This window comes from Chenopodium quinoa, chloroplast (assembly GCF_001683475.1).
Source record: "Chenopodium quinoa voucher IT123455 chloroplast, complete genome".
Classification (NCBI taxonomy): Eukaryota; Viridiplantae; Streptophyta; class Magnoliopsida; order Caryophyllales; family Amaranthaceae; genus Chenopodium; species Chenopodium quinoa.
Genome location: NC_034949.1, coordinates 2,501 through 20,000, shown reverse-complemented (window position 1 = coordinate 20,000; position 17,500 = coordinate 2,501). Strand labels below are relative to the sequence as shown.

The 17,500-nt window shown below is 34.0% G+C and overlaps 10 protein-coding genes and 4 non-coding genes across 14 annotated transcripts in view; 11 read left to right on the top strand and 3 right to left on the bottom strand. All coding sequences in view use genetic code 11, as the record gives it.

Annotated features, from left to right (window-relative positions):
* Positions 1 to 134: 134 nt before the first annotated feature.
* rpoC2 lies at positions 135 to 4,232 on the top strand. The gene has a single exon. It carries the CDS (start codon positions 135 to 137, stop codon positions 4,230 to 4,232), a length of 4,098 nt encoding a protein of 1,365 aa, YP_009380120.1.
* A 250-nt stretch (positions 4,233 to 4,482) lies between these two features.
* rps2 (ribosomal protein S2) lies at positions 4,483 to 5,193 on the top strand. The gene has a single exon. The coding sequence runs from the start codon at positions 4,483 to 4,485 to the stop codon at positions 5,191 to 5,193; it is 711 nt and encodes a 236-aa protein (YP_009380119.1).
* Positions 5,194 to 5,397: 204 nt separating this feature from the next.
* atpI lies at positions 5,398 to 6,141 on the top strand. The gene has a single exon. It carries the CDS (start codon positions 5,398 to 5,400, stop codon positions 6,139 to 6,141), a length of 744 nt encoding a protein of 247 aa, YP_009380118.1.
* Positions 6,142 to 6,761: 620 nt separating this feature from the next.
* On the top strand, positions 6,762 to 7,007 carry atpH. Its single transcript has one exon. It carries the CDS (start codon positions 6,762 to 6,764, stop codon positions 7,005 to 7,007), a length of 246 nt encoding a protein of 81 aa, YP_009380117.1.
* Positions 7,008 to 7,411: 404 nt separating this feature from the next.
* atpF lies at positions 7,412 to 8,754 on the top strand. The gene is made up of 2 exons: positions 7,412 to 7,556; positions 8,345 to 8,754. The coding sequence occupies exons 1-2, from the start codon at positions 7,412 to 7,414 to the stop codon at positions 8,752 to 8,754; spliced, it is 555 nt and encodes a 184-aa protein (YP_009380116.1).
* A 69-nt stretch (positions 8,755 to 8,823) lies between these two features.
* On the top strand, positions 8,824 to 10,347 carry atpA. Its single transcript has one exon. It carries the CDS (start codon positions 8,824 to 8,826, stop codon positions 10,345 to 10,347), a length of 1,524 nt encoding a protein of 507 aa, YP_009380115.1.
* A 93-nt stretch (positions 10,348 to 10,440) lies between these two features.
* Positions 10,441 to 10,502, bottom strand: trnR-UCU. Its single transcript has one exon. It is a non-coding gene; the product is annotated as a tRNA-Arg (tRNA).
* Positions 10,503 to 12,163: 1,661 nt separating this feature from the next.
* trnS-GCU lies at positions 12,164 to 12,251 on the top strand. The gene has a single exon. It is a non-coding gene; the product is annotated as a tRNA-Ser (tRNA).
* A 198-nt stretch (positions 12,252 to 12,449) lies between these two features.
* psbI lies at positions 12,450 to 12,560 on the bottom strand. Its single transcript has one exon. The coding sequence runs from the start codon at positions 12,558 to 12,560 to the stop codon at positions 12,450 to 12,452; it is 111 nt and encodes a 36-aa protein (YP_009380114.1).
* Positions 12,561 to 13,000: 440 nt separating this feature from the next.
* On the bottom strand, positions 13,001 to 13,180 carry psbK. Its single transcript has one exon. The coding sequence runs from the start codon at positions 13,178 to 13,180 to the stop codon at positions 13,001 to 13,003; it is 180 nt and encodes a 59-aa protein (YP_009380113.1).
* Positions 13,181 to 13,503: 323 nt separating this feature from the next.
* Positions 13,504 to 13,575, top strand: trnQ-UUG. The gene has a single exon. It is a non-coding gene; the product is annotated as a tRNA-Gln (tRNA).
* Positions 13,576 to 14,164: 589 nt separating this feature from the next.
* rps16 (ribosomal protein S16) lies at positions 14,165 to 15,295 on the top strand. The gene is made up of 2 exons: positions 14,165 to 14,201; positions 15,069 to 15,295. The coding sequence occupies exons 1-2, from the start codon at positions 14,165 to 14,167 to the stop codon at positions 15,293 to 15,295; spliced, it is 264 nt and encodes an 87-aa protein (YP_009380112.1).
* A 647-nt stretch (positions 15,296 to 15,942) lies between these two features.
* The window catches only part of trnK-UUU, a 2,577-nt gene continuing 1,019 nt past the window's right edge, over positions 15,943 to 17,500 (top strand). The window contains exon 1 of the tRNA in view: positions 15,943 to 15,979. This is a non-coding gene — a tRNA (tRNA-Lys). The remainder of the gene's footprint in view (positions 15,980 to 17,500) is intronic.
* matK (maturase K) overlaps positions 16,703 to 17,500 on the top strand; it is a 1,527-nt gene continuing 729 nt past the window's right edge. Inside the window, exon 1 of the mRNA in view lies at positions 16,703 to 17,500. This exon is cut by the window's right edge and continues 729 nt beyond it. Within this exon, the coding sequence (YP_009380111.1) occupies positions 16,703 to 17,500 (798 nt within the window).

Sequence of the window (17,500 nt, the reverse complement as noted above, 5' to 3'; positions counted from 1 at the left end):
GAGTCTTTCGGGTTCAACTAGGATCATAATTTGTGAATTTTTAGGTGAATTAAGATCAAGAAAAGGAAGTTTTCTAATCACTAACTCAACCCCATTCATTGTCGAATTCTACTCAGCGGAATATGGAGGTACTTATGGCAGAACGGGCCAATTTGGTCTTTCACAATAAAGCGATAGATGGAACTGCCATGAAACGACTTATTAGTAGATTAATAGATCACTTTGGAATGGCCTATACGTCACACATCCTGGATCAACTAAAGACTCTGGGTTTCCAGCAAGCCACCGCTACATCCATTTCATTAGGAATTGATGATCTTTTAACAATACCTTCGAAAGGATGGCTAGTCCAAGATGCTGAGCAGCAAAGTTTGATTTTGGAAAAACACCACCATTATGGGAATATCCATGCGGTAGAAAAATTACGTCAATCCATTGAGATATGGTATTCTACAAGTGAATATTTGAGACAAGAAATGAATCCCAATTTTAGGATGACTGACCCTTATAATCCAGTCCATATAATGTCTTTTTCGGGGGCTAGAGGAAATGTGTCTCAGGTCCATCAATTAGTAGGTATGAGAGGATTAATGTCGGATCCGCAAGGACAAATGATTGATTTACCTATTCAAAGCAATTTGCGCGAAGGACTCTCTTTAACAGAATATATAATTTCTTGCTACGGAGCCCGTAAAGGGGTTGTGGATACTGCTGTACGAACATCCGATGCTGGATATCTCACGCGCAGGCTTGTCGAAGTAGTTCAACATATTGTTGTACGTAGAAGAGATTGTGGGACCCTTCGAGGTATTTCTGTAAATCCTCGAAACGGTACGATGCCGGAAAAAATTTTGATCCAAACATTAATTGGTCGTGTATTAGCAGACCATATATATATGGGTTCACGGTGCATTGCCACTCGAAATCAAGATATCGGGGTTGGACTTGTCAATCGATTCATAACGCTTCGAACCCAACCAATACCCATTCGAACTCCTTTTACTTGTAGAAGTGCGTCTTGGATCTGTCGCTTATGTTATGGCCGGAGTCCTACTCACGGCGACCTGGTTGAATTGGGAGAAGCTGTAGGTATTATTGCGGGCCAATCCATTGGGGAACCTGGTACTCAACTAACATTAAGAACTTTTCATACGGGCGGAGTATTCACAGGAGGTACTGCAGAACATGTACGAGCTCCTTCTAATGGAAAAATACAATTCAATGAAGATTTGGTTCATCCTACACGTACACGTCATGGACACCCTGCTTTTCTATGTTATATCGACTTATATGTCACTATTGAGAGTGAAGATATTCTACATAATGTGACTATTCCCCCAAAAAGTTTTCTTTTAGTTCAAAATGATCAATATGTTGAATCCGAACAAGTGATTGCTGAAATTCGGGCGGGGACATCCACCTTGAATTTTAAGGAAAGGGTTAGAAAACATATTTATTCTGATTCAGAAGGAGAAATGCACTGGAGTACCGATGTGTACCATGCACCCGAATTTACATATGGTAATGTTCATCTCTTACCAAAAACAAGCCATTTATGGATATTATCAGGAAAGCCGTACAGATCCAGTGTAGTCCCCTTTTCGCTCTCCAAGGATCAAGATCAAATGAACACTCATTCTATTTCTTTCGAACAAATATATATTTCGAATTCCTCAGTCACTACCAATCAAGTAAAAGATAAATTACCGGACTCTTTTAGTAAAAAACAGGATAGGATTCCGTATTATTCACAACTTAATCGAATCGGTCATTGTAATCTCATATATCTTGCAAAAAATTTGGATTTATTGGCAAAGAAACGACGAAATAGATTCATTATTCCATTTCAAGTGAGTCAAGAACGAAAAAAAGAATTAATGCCCCTTTCCGGTATCTCGATTGAAATACCCATAAATGGAATTTTCCGTCGAAATTGTATTTTTGCTTATTTCGATGATCCTCGATACCGAAGAAAAAGTTCGGGAATTACTAAATATGGGACTATAGAGATGCATTCAATCGTTAAAAAAGAAGATTTGATTGAGTATCGAGGAGTCAAAGAATTTCGACCAAAATACCAAATGAAAGTCGATCGGTTTTTTTTCATTCCTGAAGAAGTTCATATCTTACCCGGATCTTCGTCCATACTGGTACGCAACAACAGTATCATTGGAGTTGATACGCGGATTACTTTAAATACAAGAAGCCAAGTAGCTGGAGTGGTCCGAATGGAGAGGAAAAAAAAAAAAATTGAACTTAAAATTTTTTCGGGAGATATCCTTTTTCCTGGGGAGGCAGATAAGATATCCCGACACAGTGGCATTTTGATCCCACCAAGCAGGACAAATTCCAAGGACTCACAAAATTTGAAAAATTGGATTCATGTCCAACGGATCACCCCTACTAAGAGAAAATATTTTGTTTTGGTTCGACCCGTAGTCCCGTATGAAATAACGGACGGTATCAATTTAGCAACACTTTTCCCTCAGGATTTGTTGCAGGAAAGGGATAATGTGCAACTTCGAGTTGTCAATTATATCCTTTATGGAAATGGCAAAGTCACTCGAGGAATTTCTGACACAAATATTCAATTAGTACGTACTTGTTTAGTATTGAATTGGAATCAAGAAAAAAAAGGTTCTTCTATCGAAGAGGCCCGCACTTCCTTTGTTGAAGTAAGAACAAATGGTATGATTCGAGACTTCGTAAAGGTCAATTTAGCGAAATCCGCTATTTCATATATTGGTAAAAGGAATGATCCATCATCTGAAAAAAAAGAGGGAGCAGATCCTACCAATATGAATCCATTTTATTCCATTTATTCAAAGACAAAACTTCAAAAATCATTTAACCAAAATCAAGTAACTGTTCGTACGTTGTTGGGGATAAACAAGGAATGTCCATTTTTTATAATTTTGTCATCATCCAATTGTTTTCGACTAGGCCCATTACCATTCAAGGGTGTAAAATATCACAAAGAATCAATTAAAAAAGATCCCCCAATTCCAATCAGGAATTTGTTTGGTCCGTTAGGAGCAGCCCTTCAAATTGCGCATTTTTTTTCATTTTACCATTTAATAACTCATAATCAGATCTTGGTAACTAATTATTTGCAACTTGAGAATTTAAAACAAACCTTTCACCTACTTAAATTTCAATATTATTTAATAGACGAAACTCGAAGAATTTATAATCCCGATCCATGCAGTAACATCATTTTGAATCCATTCAAATTGAATTGGTATTTTCTTCATTATAATTTTTGTGAAGAGATATCCACAAAAATTTATCTTGGACAATTTGTTTGTGAAAATGTATGTATAACAAAAAAAGGAACGCACCTAAAATCGGGTCAAGTTCTAATTGTTCAATTTGACTCTGTAGTAATAAGATCGGCTAAGCCCTATTTGGCTACTCCAGGAGCAACAGTTCATGGTCATTATGGAGAAATCATTAATGAAGGGGATACATTAGTTACATTTATATATGAAAAATCTAGGTCTGGTGACATCACGCAAGGCCTTCCAAAAGTGGAGCAAGTCTTAGAAGTTCGTTCGATTGATTCAATATCGATGAATCTAGAAAAGAGGATTGATGGTTGGAACGAACGTATAACAAAAATTTTTGGAAGTCCTTGGGAATTCTTGATTGGGGCTGAGCTAACTATAGCGCAAAGTCGTATTTCGTTGGTTAACAAGATCCAAAAGGTTTATCGATCACAAGGGGTGCAGATCCATAATAGGCATATAGAAATTATTGTACGTCAAATAACATCAAAAGTCTTGGTTTCCGAAGATGGAATGTCTAATGTTTTTTTACCTGGAGAACTAATTGGATTGTTTCGGGCGGAACGAACGGGACGCGCTTTGGAAGAAGCGATATGTTACCGAGCTACTTTATTGGGAATAACGAGAGCATCTCTGAATACTCAAAGTTTTATATCCGAAGCCAGTTTTCAGGAAACTGCTCGAGTTTTAGCAAAAGCGGCTCTCCGAGGCCGTATCGATTGGTTGAAAGGACTAAAAGAAAACGTTGTTCTAGGGGGGATGATACCCGTTGGTACCGGATTCAAAGGATTCATACACCATTCAAGTCAACATAAGGACATTCCCTTGAAAACAAAAAAAAATAATCGATTCGAGAGAAAGATGGGAGATATTTTGTTTTACCACCGAGAATTAGTTGATTCTTGTCTTTCAAAGAATTTCCGTGATAGATCAAAACAACAATGATTTTGGGGGTTTCAAAAATAGAAGAAATTCATCTTTTTTATCTTTTATGTATTTGTTATGGTTATTTAATTTAGTAATAAAATAAAGAAATTAAAAAATGACGAATAGAAAGGAATTAATGGTTGGGGTTGTATATCAACGGCCAATTCGCGGTAGAGCGGTAGAAAAGAAGGTTCCGTTGGAACAATTTTTTATTTCAGAATACCTCATCTCTTTAATTTAATGAAAAAAAGAGAAAGTGTGGGGAGAAATGACAAGAAGATATTGGAACATCCATTTGGAAGAGATGATGGAAGCGGGAGTTCATTTTGGTCACGGTACTCGGAAATGGAATCCTAGAATGTCGCCTTATATCTCCGCAAAATGTAAAGGTATTCATATTATAAATCTTACTAGAACTGCGCGTTTTTTATCAGAGGCTTGCGATTTAGTTTTTGACGCATCAAGTAGAGGAAAACAATTTTTAATTGTTGGGACAAAAAATAAAGCAGCTGACTCAGTAGCACGGGCTGCAATAAGGGCTCGCTGTCATTATGTTAATAAAAAGTGGCTTGGCGGTATGTTAACGAATTGGTCCACGACAGAAACGAGACTTCATAAATTCAGGGACTTGAGAATGGAACAAACGGCAGGGAGACTCGCTCGTCTCGCAAAGAGAGATGCAGCGGTGGTGAAGAGACAATTATCTCACTTGCAAACATATCTAGGTGGGATCAAATATATGACAGGATTACCAGATATTGTAATCATCGTTGATCAACACGAAGAATATACGGCTCTTCGAGAATGTATTACTTTGGGAATTCCAACGATTTGTTTAATCGATACAAATTGTGATCCGGATCTTGCAGATATTTCGATTCCCGCAAACGATGACGCTATAGCTTCAATTCGATTAATTCTTACCAAATTAGTATTTGCAATTTGCGAAGGCCGTTCTAGCTATATAAGAAACCCCTGATTCATAATAAAATTAAAAACCGACTTCCTAAACTTTATATCGGTTACTAGATCTTGAATCTCAAAAACTTGTTAAAAATAGCAGGATATATTATGGAATTAATCAGTATCCAAAATAGAAAATGAAAATGAAAGTAGCCAAGTCAAGAAAGAGTTCGTTGAATCAAAATAATTTTTTTAAGTTATATTTCTGTCAGAGGACAATATGAATATTCTATCATATTCAATCAACCAGCTAAAGGGGTTATATGATATATCTGGTGTGGAAGTGGGTCAACATTTCTATTGGCAAATAGGAAGTTTCCAAATCCACGGCCAGGTACTTATAACTTCTTGGGTTGTAATTGCTATCTTATTAGGTTCAGCTGCAATAGCTGTTCGGAGTCCACAAACGATTCCGACTGGAGGTCAAAATTTTTTTGAATATGTCCTTGAATTCATCCGAGACGTGAGCAAAACTCAAATTGGAGAAGAATATCGCCCTTGGGTTCCCTTTATTGGGACTATGTTTCTATTTATTTTTGTTTCTAATTGGTCAGGGGCTCTTTTACCTTGGAAAATCATACAGCTACCTCACGGGGAGTTAGCCGCACCCACGAATGATATAAATACTACTGTTGCTTTAGCTTTACTCACGTCAGTCGCCTATTTCTATGCGGGTCTTACAAAAAAAGGATTAGGTTATTTTGGTAAATACATTCAACCAACTCCAATTCTTTTGCCCATTAACATCTTAGAAGATTTCACAAAACCTCTATCACTTAGTTTTCGACTTTTCGGAAATATATTAGCCGATGAATTAGTAGTTGTTGTTCTTGTTTCTTTAGTACCTTTAGTGGTTCCTATACCTGTCATGTTTCTTGGATTATTTACAAGTGGTATTCAGGCTCTTATTTTTGCAACTTTAGCCGCAGCTTATATAGGCGAATCCCTGGAAGGTCATCATTGATTCGTCTTAGGAAGAGTCTATCTTAGTTTAAATCCAAGTAAGGTAATATATATGTGTGGCTCAAGATACTCTATCAAGATATTCGATTAAGAGGTTCTATCAAGATAATCTATTTTATTTCGAGCATAGAAATATACAAATACATACAGTTTAGCGGTATCCGATTGACTCAAAAATAGAGCGGTTTACGTTATGTAAGAAATCCATGTATATTTTATATTAGATATTGCCAAGTTATATATGAACTGATAGTTAATTTGTCCTACTTGAATTTCGATAGCGATACCAACCGACGAAGTCTTTCAGGTTCGTTTATGACTGCGAATTGAATGAATAAACAGACAAAATAAAGAAAAAGATCGAAAAACGATTAATGATTAGAAAAAGGGAATGGAAAAACGCAAGTTCTTTTGATTCAGAAAGACTCAACAAGTAGGAACTAAAAAAGATGAAGTCTTTCTAATGATCTAATGGTTTAATAATATTCTTATTTCCATTTTCAATTCGGCATTGTTAGTTATTTCGACTGGATTAATATTAGCAATGGAATAATTAAGTCATAATGCATTGGTTGATTGTATCATTAACCATTTATTTTTTTTGTGTGTGAGGAACTTATCATGAATCCACTGATTTCTGCCGCTTCCGTTATTGCTGCTGGATTGGCTGTAGGGCTTGCTTCTATTGGACCTGGAGTTGGTCAAGGTACTGCCGCGGGACAAGCTGTAGAAGGTATTGCCAGACAGCCCGAAGCAGAAGGAAAAATACGCGGTACTTTATTACTTAGTTTAGCTTTTATGGAAGCTTTAACAATTTATGGATTGGTTGTAGCATTAGCACTTTTATTTGCGAATCCTTTTGTTTAATTCGAGAAAAGAAAAAGAAATATAAGAAATACGTATTTCTTTTCTAGTCTTGAACTTGGAGGTTGCTTTTTCACATTTATGGTGAAAAATTGCTCCTACAGAATTACTTATTCGTTGAGAAAATAATACGCGGGAAGGACTTCATTTGAGGATGAAGAATTCGTGTTACCCACTCGCTTTCTTCCTTCCTTCCCCTTCTTAGTTCGAGGGAGAAGTGTTGCAACAAAAGGAGTATTTCGCAATTCACACGAAACCGAGTACCTAATTAGGAATTCTATTCCAATAAGTTAAGTATTCTTTTTGTTGGGAATCTCAATTCAAAAAAAAATTCATTTCGAATTTAGAAGTAGTAAAGAAGTTAAAAAATACAACGATTTTTTAGTTTATCTATAAGAGGAGATCATATGAAAAATGTAACCGATTCTTTCGTTTTCTTGGGTCACTGGCCATCCGCCGGGAGTTTCGGGTTTAATACCGATATTTTAGCAACAAATCTAATAAATCTCAGTGTAGTGCTTGGTGTATTGATCTTTTTTGGAAAGGGAGTGTGTGCGGGTTGTTTATTTCAAGAATAGGTTGGATTCAACCAACTGTAACTCTACCGCTTTTTCTTTATAATTAGGGCGGAAGTTGCATGATTTCACGAATGACTTCTGAAATCAATAATAAATAAAGAAATCATATGTAAGAACTATAGCATTTCGGGATTTGTTGGTAACTATACTTTGATTCTCTATCAACCAATAATAATAATGTGGGATCATTACCATAACATGGTTAAAACTTAAATTGTTTGAAGTCCAAATACAGCAGGGTATTCTTTCTACCACTCTGTTAATACTTAATATACCGAATACCGAGACATTTTTTCAATTAAATAAAGAAAAATAGTTAGAAATCTTTCGATATAGAACACTCATGTCGATAAAATGATTTGAATCCCTTAATTTCTTGTTATTGAAAAAACGTTTATGCTTTTTTTATTACTATTAAGGAAATAAATGCCAAAGGCCAAGTCGATGACCTACATATAAAGTAACACAAATTTTTGGATTTGAATAAAAAAAACAACTTTGCTGACTTATCTATTTTTCTATTTTTGTTTGGGTCAGAAGAGTCCTCCGAATTTTCTAGTCTTGATTAATGATCGGTTTCTTTTTTTCGCATATGAACAGAGAAGGGAGGATAGGTTCATTACAGTCAAAAAAGATATGGAAATTTGCCATAAATAATTGAAGTAATTGAGCGTGAGAGCCAAATGAATTGAAAGATTCAAGTTTGGTTCGGGAAGGGGTCATGAATGTTTTGAAATGAATGGAAAGATAATCCACTTTCATTAAGTGATTTATTAGATAATCGAAAACAGAGGATCTTGAATACTATTCGAAATTCAGACGAACTACGCGGAAAGGCCATTGAACAGTTGGAAAAAGCCAGGGCTCGCTTAAAGAAAGTGGAAATAGACGCGGATCAGTTTCGAGTGAATGGATATTCTGAAATAGAACGAGAAAAAATGAATTTGATTAATTCAACTTATAAAACTTTAGAACAATTCGAAAATTATAAAAACGAAACCATTCAGTTTGAACAACAAAAAGCGATTAATCAAGTCCGACAACGGGTTTTTCAACAAGCCTTACAAGGAGCTCTAGGGACTCTGAATAGTTCTTTGAACAATGAGTTACATTTACGGACCATCAATGCTAATATTGGCATGTTTGGTGCGATGAACGAAATAACTGATTAGTCCTTCTAGTTAATTGTATGTAGGTATTATTTTTTTGTTTCCAAAAGAAAAACGAATTAAGAAAGACTCATGGCAACCATTCGAGCAGACGAAATTAGCAAAATTATCCGTGAACGTATTGAAGGATATAATCGAGAAGTAAAGGTTGTAAATACCGGCACCGTACTTCAAGTGGGTGACGGCATTGCTCGTATTCATGGTCTTGATGAAGTAATGGCAGGGGAGTTAGTAGAATTTGAAGAGAGGACAATAGGTATTGCTCTGAATTTGGAATCAAATAATGTTGGTGTTGTATTAATGGGTGACGGTTTGATGATACAAGAAGGAAGTTCTGTAAAAGCAACTGGAAGAATTGCTCAGATACCCGTGAGTGAGGCTTATTTGGGTCGTGTTATAAATGCTCTAGCTAAACCTATTGATGGTCGGGGTGAAATTGCAGCTTCTGAATCTCGGTTAATTGAATCTCCCGCTCCCGGTATTATTTCGAGACGTTCCGTATATGAGCCTCTTCAAACCGGGCTTATTGCTATTGATGCAATGATCCCTGTAGGACGTGGTCAGCGAGAATTAATTATCGGAGACAGACAAACCGGTAAAACAGCAGTAGCCACAGATACGATTCTCAACCAACAAGGACAAAATGTAATATGTGTTTATGTAGCTATTGGACAAAAAGCATCTTCTGTTGCGCAGGTAGTTACTAACTTTCAGGAAAGGGGGGCAATGGAGTACACTATTGTGGTATCCGAAACAGCGGATTCCCCCGCTACATTACAGTACCTCGCTCCTTATACCGGAGCGGCGCTAGCGGAATATTTTATGTACCGTGAGCGACACACTTTAATCATTTATGATGATCTTTCCAAACAAGCACAAGCTTATCGACAAATGTCGCTTCTATTACGAAGGCCGCCTGGGCGTGAAGCTTATCCAGGAGATGTTTTTTATTTGCATTCACGACTTTTGGAAAGAGCCGCTAAATCAAGTTCTCGTTTAGGTGAAGGAAGTATGACTGCTTTACCAATAGTCGAGACCCAATCAGGAGATGTTTCAGCTTATATTCCTACTAATGTAATTTCGATTACAGATGGACAAATATTCTTATCCGCCGATCTATTCAATGCTGGAATCAGGCCGGCTATTAATGTGGGTATTTCTGTTTCTCGGGTAGGATCCGCCGCTCAAATTAAAGCCATGAAAAAAGTAGCTGGTAAATTAAAATTGGAACTGGCGCAATTTGCCGAATTAGAAGCTTTTGCACAATTTGCTTCTGATCTTGATAAAGCTACTCAGAATCAGTTGGCACGGGGGCAACGATTACGTGAATTGCTCAAACAGCCTCAATCCGCCCCTCTCACGGTCGAAGAGCAGGTAATGACTATCTATACCGGCACGAACGGTTATCTTGATTCATTAGAACTTGAGCAAGTAAGGAAATATCTTGTCGAATTACGTACTTATGTAAAAACGAATAAACCGGAGTTGCAAGAAATCATATCTTCTACCAAGACATTTACTGAGGAAGCAGAGGCCCTTTTAAAGGAAGCTATTCAAGAACAAATGGAACGCTTTCTACTTCAGGAACAAGCATAAAGAAATCGATCTCTCTTCGTTTTTTTATTCTTTTTTTATTAAAAAAAAATGCCGTTTTTCACATGGATATAGAAAAAATATATGGAAATATATTGCGTCCAATAGGATTTGAACCTATACCAAAGGTTTAGAAGACCTATGTCCTATCCATTAGACTATGGACGCTTTTGATTCCTATTTTTTAGCATTTTTTATTTTATTAAAACTTATTTTTTGTTTTGAAAAAACATATGTGAGATGAGACAATTTTTTTGAATTGTGTATTCAACTCAATGATGCATTAATGAATACATAATAGAGCGGGTAGCGGGAATCGAACCCGCATCGTTAGCTTGGAAGGCTAGGGGTTATAGTCGACGTTGATTTCTTCTTTTTAACGTCTCTAATTCAAAACCGAACATGAAACTTTGGTTTCATTCGGCTCCTTTATGGAAAATGGAGAATTCCCAAATATTAAGTTTAAATTAAGGTGGGAACGAAATTACAAAACAAAAGAGAATTCATTTCACCCATAACATCTATGTCAGCTTTTTGTATGAATGCATTTAATTCAAAACAACTTACTTTCTAGATGATCCCTCTAGAAAAACCGATTCTAACAATCTTTCTAGTTACTTCGTTCTCTATTTCTAGTTGAGAGAATCCTAAGGAAAAGTATTTTGTTTCCGCCGAGCTAAAACAAAAAGAAATATGTTGATTGAAGCCTCTAGTAAACTAAAGTCATCATTTAATAGCTATTTTGCTTCTCTCTAGAAAAAATAGAAGATTTAGTTACGATTAGAAACCCTTTTTTATCTTCATCCATGGATCTTTTACTTATACTGATTCGATTGGAAGTATTGATCCAATTCAATTTGAATACAATTTTCTGTTTCGTAATTTCATAATCCCAAAATTCCACTTTTAATTGACTTTTGGATACAAATTACGAGAATGTATAATTTTCCTCAAACTTTTCATTGAGAGGGAAAGGATTAATTCCTTTTAAGAAATAAAGTTTTTGATCGGAATATTAATCAAACCGGCAGACCCCTTAACTATTAAAGGGTTATATGAAACGAATCACACTTTTACCACTAAACTATACCCGCTACAGTTGGATTATTGTATCCAAATACAACTTTTGTCGAACATTCAAATTAGACGTAATCAAGACAGGATTATAAAAGAATCATGAAATTTGGAGTATTGGCATTTTTGTTGGAGGATTTGATGAGATTATGAAAAGATAGTTGAATAACTAAAAAATAGAAGAAATAGATAGAAAAAATGGGGACGAAAAGATAATAATAAATAGCGTGTTGGGTCTATTTTATTATTGTGCTTTTGTTTTAATAACAAGCATTTTTTTATCATTATCAAATAAATAGTTTTTTTTAGTCTAGATCCTATGAATCCGTTAAAACAAAAAAAAAGGCCTGGCGAGGGACGGATTAGGCCAGGCCGTGGGAATCAAAAAGGCCCTTTCGGGTGAAGAAGTCTTTCTTTTGCTCTTTTCTTTCTATATTTGAATATTCTCTATTGTCTATTGATATTCATTCTTTTTGTTTGTATATATTCTATTATTTTTTATTTTACTAGAAAATAGATTTGAAATTGAATCTTTTAATGAATCCTTCGAATCTTTCTTACTTTATCTAACGGGTTGGAATTAAAAAAAAAAAACTTGTACTTAATGTTGTATTACACAATACAACTTGTCTATTTTGTATATATTATATATAGTTATATAAACCGTATTGTTATATAGATTCTATTTCGAATTTTGCTAAATTATTTATTTAATATTTGACTATTCCTTTTTTCTTTTCAACGGGGAGAGATGGCTGAGTGGACGAAAGCGTCGGATTGCTAATCCGTTGTACGAGTCATTCGTACCGAGGGTTCGAATCCCTCTCTTTCCGTTTCCTTTGATAGCGGAATCTTACTATTTGATTTCTGTTTTAAAGTTCTTAAATCTTTTTGATTTTTTTTTCAAAATATAACTAAAAAAAATGACAAATCTAGAATAGCATTCTAATGAGTTTTAATTAGAAAATCGATTTCGTCTATATAGAATAGAATTCTATAAAAATAGATGAAAATAAAGAAAAGAACTCCTTTTATTCTTCGCGTCCAGGATTACGTCCCGGATCATTAGATAGGAATCCGAAAATGAAGAGAGAAACAAAGAATATTACTACTGTGTAAACAAAGAGTTTGAGAGTAAGCATTACACAATCTCCAAGGTCATTTTTTTTGTAAAAAGAGAATAGATTCTCTATTTTTATACCATATATCCCATAATTAATTTGAATTTGATTTAACGTCTAAACCCGAAAAAGTTTTTCAAAATCGAAAACAATTTTTGTAATTGTAAAAAATCAATAAAAAAATGAAGTTAGTATTATCTTATATATTATTATCTTACTTATCCATAATTTTCTTATACCTACTTGTTGATCTTATGGAGGATCAAACTTTTTCATTTACGAAAAAGAGTTATAATCGGAAAACGAAACAATATGGATTGTGTCGATTCAAAAATTTGAACGTTTTAATCAAGAGTTCATATGGCAAGCCTTATCCGATTTTATCAATTATTTAGTATTAGAATATTAGAATCATTTTTCTCTAAAAAATAATTCATTGTTCTAGGACACGATGAAAGAGCTCATCGAAAACTTACAGCAGCTTGCCAAACAAAAGCTAATAGAAAAAAAAGTAAAGGTATAACTGGCATAAAATCTACGATTGGACTCAAAAAAGCGTAAGCCTCAGGTAATTTGGCGAATAAAAAACTACTCGAATAAAGGGCAGAATTAAGACAGATCAAACTAAAGATATTAAGCATAACAGACATTTTTTTTTTTTATTGCATTTTGATTGAGTTATTGATAGAAAGAAAAAATGAAGAAAAAGGGCCTTCTTTTTTTTTGAACTTACTCACTCAATCAAAAAACCTTCTACTCTCTGTCGAGAATAGAAGAAATTCTACTTTCATACAATATCTTAATGGAATTCTATGTAATGATCAATAAATTCATTTGAATTCTATACCTACACGTATCAAAATACTAACAACGGAATCGAATCCATTTTTTAGCTATTTGGGCTGGAATTGACGAACAATTAATAACAATATTAGTGTTTAGTAGTGTAGAATAGAAATATAAGTGGGGCGTGGCCAAGTGGTAAGGCATCGGGTTTTGGTCCCGCTATTCGGAGGTTCGAATCCTTCCGTCCCAGAGCCGGAGCATATGTAATTTAAGATTGCATTTTTCGGTTTCTAAAGTTTAATTCCTTCTGTTAATGATTGATTTTAATAAAAATGAATCTTTTTTTTCCCATTTCATCAAATGAAAGGAAGATAAGTGTTCAAATGACACACGGATACAAGTGAATTCGTTGGAGATTTAGGCAAGATGGGGTTATAGATTACATACACTGATTTGAATTCCAAAAAAAGAGTGCCCTTAAGCATATATACATCCCCAATATATTTCTATATAATATATAAAGAGGGTAGTTATTTTTTTATTCATCCCGGCAAAGAAAGTTGATTTTCCAACCTATTATTATATTAAATTTTGATTTATTTTTTTGATTATTCATTTATTAATAAGGGTCGAGCTCAAAAAGAAACATGGATTTGTATTTCTTAGGGATATTTCCTTTATTTTATTGTAAAAAAAGAAGCATTCCATTACTCAAAATATCTTATAATAACTTAAGATATATTCCATACCCATGTATTGGCTGTTCTGACTGAACCAATGACTATTCATGATTTCATAATTGAATTAACCGCATACCGGTTCCAAATTTGGGGAATGTTATGGTAAAACTTCGTTTGAAACGATGTGGTAGAAAGCAACGTGCGACTTGAAGGACATGATCCGTTGTGGATTCTTAGTATCCATCATTCTCTAATAAAGGATGCTCTTGACTCGACATCCTTTGTTCTATTCCACTCGAACCTGCATTGTATTTTTTGTCGGGGTGGAATAAAACTAGTACATGATGGAGCTCGAGGAATAAAGTATTGAGCTATTTCTCAAGGGAAAAGAGAAGGGTCTAGGGTTAGTGTCAATCAATAAGCCGGACCAACTTCGTAAGTATATCTTTGACAGAAAAATCGAAAGGATAAAAAAAAAGTTTCAAATCCCAAAGGTAAATTGTTTATTGGAATTGCTAAAACCTTTTCGATAATATGATAATTATATATATCGTCGGGAATCTGACGTCCGTATGATTCTATTCTTTGATAGAACGAAATAACAAAAAGGGCATGTTGCTGCCATTTTTGAAAGTATTCCTAATCAACGAAGTAATGTCTAAACCCAATGATTCAAAAAAAAAAGATAAAGATTTCCGGAACAAGGAAATACCTTTTTAATTGTTAATTGTCATAACACTTGGATTTGGATCATAATTTCGAATTCAAATCGATTCTAAATGAGACAAAAGGGTATTTGAGACTGCTCAATAAATGAAATGCAAGATTTTCGTTTGAGCTATTCAACTTGAGTTATGAGTATACAAATGATTTTTTTTTAGGAAATAAAGAAATGAACAGGACTTAATTCTTAGTCTAATTCATTTGATGATTTTATGGGCTTATTTGATCGGGCATTCTAATTTATATATACCTAACTTTGAATCATTTTTCTCGAGCCGTACGAGGAAAAAACCTCCTATACGTTTCCAAGGGGGGTGTTGTTGATCTAATCTATCCCAATGAGCCGTCTATCGAATCGTTGCAATTGATGTTCGGTGCCGAAGAGAAGGAAGAGATTTGCAGAAAGTGGGTTTTTATGATCCGATAAAAAGTCAAACTTATTTAAATGTTCCTCTTATTCTACAGTTTCTTGAAAAAGGTGCTCAACCGACAGAAACTGTTTATGATATTTTAAAGAGGGCGGAGATTTTTAAAGAATTTCGGCTTAATCAAACGAAGTTCAATTAATCAAATAAAAAACAAAGATAATGCGGTTGTAGTTTGGTAGAACTTTTTTTCTTCTTTTTCTATTCTTGTAGATTTCTTATGTAGTGCCAATCCAACACAAAAATTTTCTTATATTATATATTTGACTTTTTCAACTTCGATTTCCAAATATATTATATATTGTATATATCGTATTTCTATTTATAATATTCGAATAATTCGATTAAAGAAAATCTTTATCATAATCATATATTTAAATTAAATAAAAATAATATTAAATAACGAAATTCAAAAATATTAATATTTGTATTTTTTTCTATTTATATTGACAAGAGTATATTGAACAAATATAATTCAATTTTGAAGTCAAAATAAGTAGAAAAAATGAAATGGTTTATTTCGGTCTTAGGCCCCAAAAATAGGTTTTTTATTCAAGGGTGTGTTGGATTTTTTCCAATATAGAATTTGGATCCAAAAAATAGATAATAATATTTGGTCTAGAAATGTATTTTCTCTAAGAAATTTTTTGATTGTCATCTGATCTGTTTGCTTTTATGTTCGGAATCGATTCGAAAACTTTGTTTGGATTTTTTCCTAATTGGACGTTTTGATTCCATTCCATTTTTTTTATCTCGATTGTATCTACATAACATATCTATTTCTTTTTCGGGTTGCTAACTCAATGGTAGAGTACTCGGCTTTTAAGTGCGGCTAGAATCTTTTACATATTTGGATGAAGCAAAGAATTCGTCTACATCATCGGTAGAGTTTATAAGACCACGACTGATCCTGAAAGGAAATGAATGGAAAAAAGAGCATGTCGTATCAATATAAAATTCGGAGAATATTTCATTCTTACCAAATTGGTATACAATTCTATTTGAATTGTTGCAAGGAAACGAAATGAATTCAAAGTTGGGTCAATTGAATAAATGGATCGAACCTTATGGTTCAAATTCTGAGGAAAGAAAGAACAACGAGTTTATTTTCATAATTTGAATGATTTCCCGGTCTAATTAGACGTTAAAATAAATTAGTAACTGATGCGGGAAAGGATTCTCCCACGAGTGGATGCTTTGTTTTTTATAGCGAATCCTAATTATTCGATTATCCATTATACATAAGGGGATAGCGAGAAATGTGTAGAAGAAAGAGTATATTGATAAAAACTTTAGTCTAAATTCCAAAATCAAAAGAGCGATTAGGTTTAAAAAATAAAGGATTTCTAACCATCTAATTTTTTTTTTCTTATAACAAAAAAAACCAATTAGATGCAACAAAAATAGAGAGTCTGCTGATAAATTTACCCATCTCCGAGGTATCTATTATTTCATAATAAAATATCTTGTTTTGACTGTATCGCACTATGTATTATTTGATAACCCAAGAAACCTGCTATTTTTACTTTTGTTTTCGGGATCAATTGAGATGGAAGAATTCCAAGGACATAGACAACTAGATAAGTCTTGGAAACATAACTTTTTCTATCCACTTATCTTTCAGGAATATATTTATGCATTTGCATATGATCATAGTTTCAATAAAGCGATTTTGTTGGAAAATTCGGGTGACAAGAAATATAGTTTACTAATTGTAAAACGTTTAATTACTCGAATGTATCAACAGAATCATTTGATTCTTTCTGTTAATGATTCGAGCCAAAATGATATTTTGGGGTACAAGCACAAAACGAATTTGTATTCGCAAATGATGACAGAAGGGTTTGCTGTCATTGTAGAAATTCCATTTTCCCCGTTATTAATATCTGCCTGCGGGGAAAAAGAACAAAAAGAAATAGTAAAATCTCATAATTTGCGATCTATTCATTCAATATTTCCTTTTTTAGAGGACAAATTCTTCCATTTAAATTATGTGTTAGATATATTAATAACTTACCCTGCCCATCTAGAAATCTTGGTTCAAACTCTTCGCTACTGGTTGAAAGATGCCTCTTCTTTGCATTTAGTAAGATTTTTTCTTTATGAGTCTCGTAATTTAAATAGTCTTATTATTCCAAAGGAATTCATTTCTTTTTTGAAAAAAAGGAATCAAAGATTATTCTTGTTCCTATATAATTTCCATGTATGCGAATACGAATCTTTTTTTGTTTTTCTCCGCAACCAATCCTCTTATTTACGATCAACCTCTTTTGGAACCCTTATTGAACGAATTTTTTTCTACGGAAAACTAAAATATTTAGTAAAAGTTTTTACTAAGGATTTTGGG